Raw genomic sequence first — 9,403 nt, 5'->3', positions numbered from 1 at the left:
AAAAAAAATACAAAAAACTAGCCGGGCGTGGTGGCGGGCGCCTGTAGTCCCAGCTACTCAGGAGGCTGAGGCAGGAGAATGGCGTAGACCCAGGAGGCGGAGCTTGCAGTGAGCTGAGAGCCGGCCACTGCACTCCAGCCTGGGCAACAGAGCGAGACTCCGTCTCAAAAAAAAATAAATTAATTAATTAAAATAAATGAATAAATAAATAAATAAAAGGTTAATGAGTAAAGGAGACTGCTCTAATGTACAGTCTCAGGATAGTTACATAATTACATATTTATATTTCAAATGCAATAATGTTAGTGAAGATTTATTCCTAATTTCTTACCTTATTATTTGAAATAGTACTGTTGATACTGTTCTTTGGAAATGTAAATAAGTTTTTATGAACTGGGTTAAGAACCTAACCACGATTATTTCTTCCATGGCAAAACTTTCAAACAAAGTAAAACAAAATTTTAAAGGATACCTAGTTATGAGTTGAAGGTCATAGTTCCTGGTGTTTATTGAAATATTTAGTGCAGTTACCTGTCCTTCCTATGGAAATAAGATCACTTGATAGATCCTTAATGTTGCTAGGATTGAAAACTTCATAGTAAATTAGACACCAAGCACTTAGAAACTATGCTGAAATAACCATGCTGCCAAGAAGAAACCTTTTGAAGGTTGGCCTTTGGAGGGTAGGAGAAAGCTGGAGCTGATCGAATCGGGGCCCTGGAAGGTGTATGTACCTTCCCTGGAAGGGCCTATGTTCAGGAAGTCTTAAGTTGGTCAATGCGGATGTGTTAGCAGTGCCTGGCAGGGACTGCACTTATGATAGGTGATGGACTATCTTGATTTCTGGTTAAAGATCATCCTCATTGAAGCAGGTCCCCAGTGATAAAGGCATGACAGGTTGAGGGATAGGATTCAGCTTCTTAGGGAGAGGGAATAGGATATGACAACTAAAAGCTCTTGTGTTGAGGAGGAGGAAGGAGGGTTGCAGGGGCAGCCAGTTAGACCCAACAAAGATAAAACAGTTTAGCTTATGTGCCAAGAGGGCACCATGTCATAATGGACATAACTCCACCTGACAGCCATCCCTTTAATGCAACAATAATGATGATGGCCCAGGGGAACAGAGGTCAGGCGCCAGGTCAGGTGGGAGGAAGTGGGAAAGGAAGAGAAGGTGGTGTGAAGAGAGTGCCACCTTTTATAGAATTTCCTGAGTTTCTTCTGCTGGGTTGTACTTTTATAAAAGGGACCATTTTTCTATCCTTTTTATAGAATGAAAACTGTTACAGTAAATTGATCTTCTTAATATATAAAATACTGTTATGTTTTGGGGTGTATAGAAAGACATTCACCAGCAAGCCCCTTACAAGAATTATTAAAGTATCGTCACAGTCCTTTCAAGTGGATGAGTCTCATTTTTTCAAATGAGGAAAATGAAACTTGGAGCAGTTGAATAAATTGTGCTCAAGTTTACACACAAAAAAAATGGCAGAGCCAAGATTCAAACCCAAGCAGTCTGACTCTGTCCTCTCTGTTCTGAACTATTATGTTATACTGCTTTTCTGTTTGTGACTTGAGAACGCAGTATATCCCTACCAGTAGTGTTTTACTTGAGTGAAATAATCCACTTGTCCTTTGCCTTCGAGACCTTCATGGTGTTTAAACCTCCGGTTTTTTCAGAATAGAGCACCTTGAAGAAAGGAAGAGGCAGAGCTGTGACTCATGACCTCTCTGGCCATAAGAGCTCAAGGCCTTTGAGGTGAAATGTTTATAGTAGCTAATTGGCAACATAGTTTTCTGCTGGGAAGATGTAAGGATGAATCAGTCTCAGCATCCTGCCCAGAAACCCTGATGATAAAGTCAGCACCCTGGTACATTCCTGACAACCCTCTTTTAATTAAAGTCCCTGGAGGCTGACCCTAGTCTGCAAATCTGTCTCTGCACTGATATGTGTAGTGGTCAATCATGTCAAGTGTTGTGTTTTTCCCCTGTGTCATCCATTAATGCAAGCCACCAGCTATTGATTATTTTCAGAAATAAACGCATTTTGTTATGCTTATCTTGAGGAGCCGGGAGGGTTGAAGAGAGGGAGTGAAAGGGAGGGAGTGTTTCTGTCTTTCTTGAGCATGAGCTGGAATAAGAATCCAAAGGGATTATTTTTGCATGTCCCAATCAGAGTAGCAACATGAAAGCTAGTTCCTTCAGGAAGTAAGCAAAAGAACTCAACAAAATTCAACATCATTGCCTGCTTAACCTTTTCTGGCAGTTTTGAAAATGTGGTCAGGGAGTTTTACCAAGTATATTTTTTTGAGACAGAGTCTGGCTCTGTCTCCCAGGCTGGAGTGCAGTGGCACCATCAGCTCACTGCAAGCTCCGCCTCCCAGATTCACACCATTCTCCTGCCTCAGCCTCCTGAGTAGTGGGGACTACAGACGCCCGCCACCATGCCCGGATAATTTTTTTGTATTTTTAGTAGAGACAGAGTTTCACCATGTTAGCCAGGATGGTCTGGATCTCCAGACCTCATGATCTGCCCTCCTTGGCCTCCCAAAGTGCTGGGATTACAGGCATGAGCCACCGTGCCAGGCCCCAACTATATTCTTAATGTTTTATTGTTGTTATTTTATAGCAGATACATGACCAAATCAATACATGCTCTGACCTTCCTGTTGTATTAAATTTACCCTCTTTTCTTGCCTAGTTCTGTAAAATCCCTATTCTTATCTAGACCAAGAAAACAAAAAGATTGCTCTTAACAGAGACACTCATTTTTCTACCATTGTGTAATTTCATGAAAAAAAAAAATAGAAGGAAGAGAAACACACACAGATGAATCCATAGATTGATTCTTTTTTAAAGGCCCCAAGAATGCAAACAGGTGTGTGTGTGTGTGTGTGTGCGCGCGCGCGCACGTGCACATGCATGTGTGTAATTTGCTTTCCCACATAACTTAGGAGACATTTGTAAGAGGAGTTAGGTAATCAACAAAGAACTTACTTTTACATGAACAAGATGGTATTACTACAGTTACTTTTGGCTAAACTTGGTTTTTCTTTATTTTCAGGGCTATGAGGGTTCTCTTATAAAGCTCACATCTAAACAGGTAAGAATTTCAAACTGGCATATAAAGATCACTTTTTTACTTTCTTCAGTAATGTTACTGGGGCTTGACATTCTTTTTTTTATTCCCATTAGGATTTGAGGGTTTTCTTGTCTTTAAAATAAAGAGTGAGATGTATTAGGAATTAGCACAGGAAAATGCTTCATAATTCTATAATCATCAGCTGGAATTTCAGGGACTGTCCCAGAGGAAGATAAACACAGTGGTATACTGAGATTGATTTGTATGTTCAGTGAAAATAGTGGTTTATTATTTAAATTCACTTTTATTCCCAAGTCTTTCCCATTTCTTTTTGTGAGGTTAAACAAACGTGTACAATCTGTGAATATCAGATAGTGAAGGATCATGCTGTCTGTCAAACCCCTAAACTAAGGCAGAGTCCCAAGTCCAGAATGGAGCAGAGAATGTACAAAATGGAAGTGGTAGTCAGTGATTCTGATAGTTCCTACAAGCTTAGAGATTGTAGCTATATACTTTTTTTTTTTTTTTTTTTTTTAAAGCTAAACACTTGGCATACACACCTCTCCAATCACTATTCATCTCTCTGGCTCATGAGAAGAATGATCTTGGAGGCAACTTTCTCTACTGCAAGATAGGGAGTCCAAAGGTCTGAACAGCCTAATTAAGAAGATGATTTTGTTTTTTTTTTGTTTTTTTGTTTTTGAGACAGAGTCTCGCTCTGTTGCCAGGCTGGAGTGCAGTGGCGTGATCTCGGCTCACTGCAACCTCTACCTCCCAGGTTCAAGTGATTCTCCTGCCTCAGCCTCCCAAGTAGCTGGGATTACAAGTGCACACCACCACACCCAGCTAGTTTTTGTATTTGTAGTAGAGACGGGGGTTTCACCATGTTGGCCAGGATGGTCTTGATCTCTTGACCTCGTGATCTGCCCACCTCAGCCTCCCAGAGTACTGGGATTACAGGCGTGAGCCACCCTGTCCAACCAGCACAGGATTTTTTAAGGCATCCCTTAGGATTTGAGATAGGAATGTTCACTTTGTAATTTTGGTCATGCAGTGAGAGTTCAGGGGTTTTATCATTGTGTCATTGTATTCTTGCACTTACAGTGTACCAAAAGGTGATTCGGTTCTCTTTCCATTTTAAAAGATGAAGAAACTGAGGTACAGTGAATTTGATTTAGGAAAGTAGAGCCTCTCCAACCCAAGTTTTCCTCTATTCCCTTGTTCACTGCTATTCACCTTTCAACCACTTCTAGATTTTTTTATGATTCTCTAAATCCCCAGCTGTGCCCTTGAAGAACTACCCTCACCATCCCTTTGATTCATGTTAGAAATTTGGCTAAGCCACTGAGTCATGATTCTTCGGGACTTGGCTTTCTTATTTCTGCCCATTGCCTGTGGTCATTTCTTTATCTTAGCTCTTCGGTTTGACGTCACCCTTGACCTAGAAAAATAGACATCATGTGACTTTTTTTTCTTCATATTTCTCTTTTTTTTTCCTCAGCCTGTAGGTTTTGTCAGTTTTGACAGTCGCTCAGAAGCAGAAGCTGCAAAGAATGCTTTGAATGTAAGTACTAATGATGTAATTGTAGGGGGTTTCCATATGAGGTGGTGGGAAGTAATGGAATCTCTTTGGACGGGAAATCAAGTGGAAAGAATATGACTGCACAATCTAAGAGGGAGGGATTCATCAATTTAATTAGCCCTCTAAAGAGCTTTTTCCAAGAATTGTGATCAGAGGTACAGATTATTAAATAGCACTCTGCTTTTTGATTGCTTTGAATGAAATGCTCAAAATATCTGAGATATGATGATGTGGGTCTTATTTTAATCCAGCCCATCCCATCCCATGGTGGTGTGTAGTGCTGCTTTGTTTTTTCCAGAGGAGATACTTGAGATGTTAGCTTGCTCATCATTATACTCTAAATGACTATGCTCAGAATAGATTGAAATCCTGGCTTTTTTTCATGTCATGAGGCTTTCCTTTTAGATATGCAGCATTTAAAAAAAAGAAAAACTGCTCATAGTCTTTATTCTGGTTGATTAAAAATTTACGTATAAGGCTTTCCCAAAAGATGTGTGTTGTAATAGAATAAATTACAGTCATTTGTAATTGAGTAGATATATCTGTATTTGGTTTGTAGGTGTGTTGTTGCTGTGTGTTTTGAGACTTTTACCAGTATTGTTTTGGTGAATGTTTTTCCTCCTTAATATGTTGAAAAACTAAACAACTTAAGGGAACTAAGTTAGAGAAGGTGAAAGGAAGCAGAATGTAGTTTCAGATGCTGAGGATGAATCCTCAGGTGAGGAGTCTCAGTGAAGCCTGGCTCCATCATGCTCTAGGCAGTTGGCCTAAGTGGCTGTGAACAAGTGCTGATTGAAGCACTCAGTGTTTAGGGTGTTTCCTAAAAGGCAAGCAGCCACTTGACTTGTTGTAATACAGGTACCATTTTGGAGGCTTCTGGGAACTCGTGTCTGGCCTTTGTGTTGCTGTGGTACCTGCAGGTACCCCTGGCAGCTGCTCCTTTGAGTAGACCATGCAGAGTGCTGTTGGAGAGACATGGTATAGGTGATGACTTAGAGGTCCAAGCAGAAGTCTTCATACTTCATATAATGGTGTCATTGATACACAACCTTGAAAGGTTTTTAGACTTTGGAACAAAAATGTGTACACTCTGAGAAGAAACACCTTAATTGTTGTTGGTTTTTCATATAAAGCATGTAGGAACATCTTAGGATTCCAGGAATTCCAGAATCCAGAATTTTTCTGGATTTGGATAAATGACCTGGTCAGAATAACTGCCTACTCACTCTGTTCCTCTCCTGTAGAACAAAATATAAACCAATTATTTATTGAGCACCAGTAGTATACACCGAAGCACAGTATATAATTGAATGTTTTGCTGTAACAGTTGTTTTATGATTTTTGCATTAAATACATAAAACCAGAATTTTCTCAGTATAATGACACTGTAGACTGAAAAATAGAACCACAGTTTCAATTTAGCAGTGTTTTATTTTAACCAGGTGGGCACCTTCTAAATGCAGAAATATTCTGGGTCCTTTAAGTTATGTTAGATGAAGTTTTCACCATGTTCTTTTCATTGTTCTTACAAAGGAAGTAACAAGCAGTTGAAGCTTCACAGACTTGGCTCTCATGGCTTTACTGTATTTCTCTTATGTGTATAAAGATGTCACTGACTCATTTTCTGAACAATAGGCTTTTATAGTGACCTCTCATCTGACAAGGCAACATTCCCTTAGGTGGTAGGTTGCGTTTTTGTTTTTTAGAGATAGCCGAAGGGTTTTGTTTGTTTGTTAAAGAATAAAGACAGACAGGGTGTTGCTGTGTTGCCCAGCCTGGTCTCCAGCTCCTGGACTTAAGAGATTCTCCCACCTTGGCCTTCCAGAGTGTTGAGATTACAAGCATGAGCCACGACACCCAGCCTGAAATTTTTTTTGCTTTTTTTTTTTTTTAATGTTTAAATGATAGTAGTCAAAAAACTGTGTTTCCTCGCCCTACTGAATACAGTGAACGTAATTTCAATTTTTCTTGGTGCCTAAAGGTTATCATTACAAATAGCAGGTAATGAACCTACTGTAATATAATGATAGAGGTGTTTAACCCTGTTTGCCCCTGTGCCAGCTGGCCACAGATCACTGTTGTCTGGTCCTGAGGTCTGGTTTTAGGTTATTCTTGCACTAGGCTCTCTATTCTTTTTTTTTTCACTGGCAGTACGGCTTTCTTCAGCTGTATCCTCTCCTTTAATCATTAATACTCTTTGCTACTTGTGTGTTAATAACTTGGGAAGAACCCCAAATAAAACAGGTCTAATTCTGTCCTATTCTGTGGGCCTAAGGGAAAATCCATATTTACCTGTGGAATAATGATCCCACTGCTGCCCAGAGCTGACTTACATAAGAGTGTAAGGCATTTACTGAGCTCCTGGCTGATCTCTTGACATTTTGAACTTTTCTATGTAAAGTAGTAGAAGTGTTAGAAATCTTCCTGATGTTATAGTTAGGGAAACAGACTTGGAGGGGATGGATGATTCACTCATCATGTGTAGGTTTAGAGCTCCAACTAGGAGGCAACTAAAAGTAAACTTCTTGCAACTAAGCCTTGTACATTTTATACATCTTTTTGCTTGCTTTGTACATGGGATGTTGCTGCATTTTTCCTTGTGGCAGTTAAAGACTGTTTAATTCACAATGTCCAGGACAAATGTCCACTGTAAAGTTTGGTGTGTGACCATGGAGCAGACCCATTCAAGGTCATGTATTTAATCATGAAGCCCAATAGGTATATTCTTTTTGACCCAACATATTAGGCTGTTTTCAGGGTCATCTTTTCTAATTGACGAGTTAAAAACATACGATGCTTGTAGCCATTAAAAGTTTTCTCCAGCCGGGCGCGGTGGCTCAAGCTTGTAATCCCAGCACTTTGGGAGGCCGAGGCGGGCGGATCACGAGGTAAGGAGATCAAGACCATTCTGGCTAACACGGTGAAACCCCGTCTCTACTAAAAAATACAAAAAAAAAACTAGCCGGACATGGTGGCGGGCGCCTGTAGTCCCAGCTACTCGGGAGGCTGAGGCAGGAGAATGGCGTGAACCCGGGAGGCGGAGCTTGCAGTGAGCTGAGATCTGGCAACTGCACTCCAGCCTGGGCGACAGAATGAGACTCCATCTCAAAAAAAAAAAAAAGTTTTCTCCTCTCATGTCATCTGTCCAGGGTTCTCTTAACAACATTTTCTTATTTTCCTTTGGAGAGAGAATTCAATGTTGTAATGTTTTGTTTTATTCCACTATTGAGAAACATATACCTGAGTCCAGTAAGTTTCCCTGTGTAGAATAGTTTAGTGTTATGAACCACTTCTCCATGTTTACTTTCTTTTTGTTGTTTCTGTCTTGATTGCTATCTGGTTCAGTTGTTAGTATTAATGATTAGTCTTTTCTCAAAATGACTGATTTTTAAAATCTATTTATTTTCTTCCATTTTTGGACTGGGATTCAGCCATTTTGATAATTGTATGGAAAAACATGCTCAGATTGAATTAAGTTGTAACAGTGAACTTTTTATCAGGGAACTACTCAAACCTTCTAAAGTTAAATACAGCACGTTTTGTTTCTATAGCAAAAAGTCCCACGTTAGGCAAAGAATAACTCAAACCCAGACTTCTTTTCAGGTTATCTTTGGTCTCATTAATCCACATCATTAAAAGCCCCATCCATTCTTTAACCTGGCAGCAAAGTATCTGACGTATTCCTTGTCTTTAACTCACTTTGTAATTTCTGTACCTGTTTTGAATTTCCAAGCTAAAGGAAGGGGGCACTGAACATCTTAAGTATCAAATTATTTTTAGGACTTGTTTATAATTTTGGAAGGTAAATTAGATGCACTACTATAGGGAGTCAGCTAGATGTAGGAGAAATTCTGACTTGTGGAAATTTTTAAAAGGAATACGGAAGCAGAGCATGTGAAAGGGTAAAGATCCCCAACAGATGTGGGAGTAAACCATCTGGCTATTCCCAGCAACTGTGAGGACCTCAAATTGTCATTATTGTCTAGTAGGAATCTTATTTTTATAAATAAGAATGATTTGTAGTTAACCTTCAATTCAGGCTTATGCATGATCTCTGCTAATGTAGAGATCTCTGTAATGACCTGTTATGGCATTGTCTTGTCTTACTGGTGTCTGGAAATTGGCCATTACTTTAAAAAGTTGTGAACTCTTTAGTATATGTGCCATTCATTTGTTATCCTTCCTTCCCTGATTTTGGATAGTTGTTATTGGGCTAGGTTTTATCTTAGACTGTATTAGGTCACGTGAGAACTAGAAAAGTCTGTGTACATCACTACAAATTGCCTTCCCAACCAAAATTGCTTAGGCTAGTGTAGTAATTAGCTTTACTCTCAAACTGTACTCATTAATCTAAGTGATCTCTACTTATCAGTGAACCTCCAAGTTCAGTGTTGTTTTTCTTCCAGATAGCTCTTGAGATGTAATTTGCATATGATTCGCCCATTTTAAAAATACAATGGCTTTTGGTATATTAAATGTTGCTATTTTAATGACGTTTAAATGTATGCTTTCTTGGCATTATTTACATTCACCATGTTGTGCAATCATTACCACTATTTTCAAACTTTTTCATCAACCCAAGCAGAAACTCTATAGCCCTTATGCAGTAAATACCTGCCCATTCTCCCTTTTCGCCAGCCCCTGCTAATCTCTAATCTGCTTGCTTTCTCTGTGAATTTGCCTATTCTAAATAATGAAATATTTGTCTTTTTGCTTCTGGCTCTTCTTTCTTAGCATAACAT

General features: G+C 39.4%; 1 protein-coding gene across 1 annotated transcript in view; it reads left to right on the top strand.

Annotated features, from left to right (window-relative positions):
* Positions 1 to 9,403, top strand: part of RBPMS (RNA binding protein with multiple splicing) — a 113,999-nt gene that overhangs the window by 38,818 nt on the left and 65,778 nt on the right. The window contains exons 4-5 of the mRNA XM_011944606.1: positions 3,062 to 3,100; positions 4,581 to 4,643. Coding sequence (XP_011799996.1) covers positions 3,062 to 3,100; positions 4,581 to 4,643 — 102 coding nt within the window. The remainder of the gene's footprint in view (positions 1 to 3,061; positions 3,101 to 4,580; positions 4,644 to 9,403) is intronic.

This window comes from Colobus angolensis, unplaced genomic scaffold (assembly GCF_000951035.1).
Source record: "Colobus angolensis palliatus isolate OR3802 unplaced genomic scaffold, Cang.pa_1.0 Scaffold233, whole genome shotgun sequence".
Classification (NCBI taxonomy): Eukaryota; Metazoa; Chordata; class Mammalia; order Primates; family Cercopithecidae; genus Colobus; species Colobus angolensis.
The sequence above is the reverse complement of the archived record's forward strand: the minus strand, read 5'-3'. Positions and strand labels throughout refer to the sequence as shown.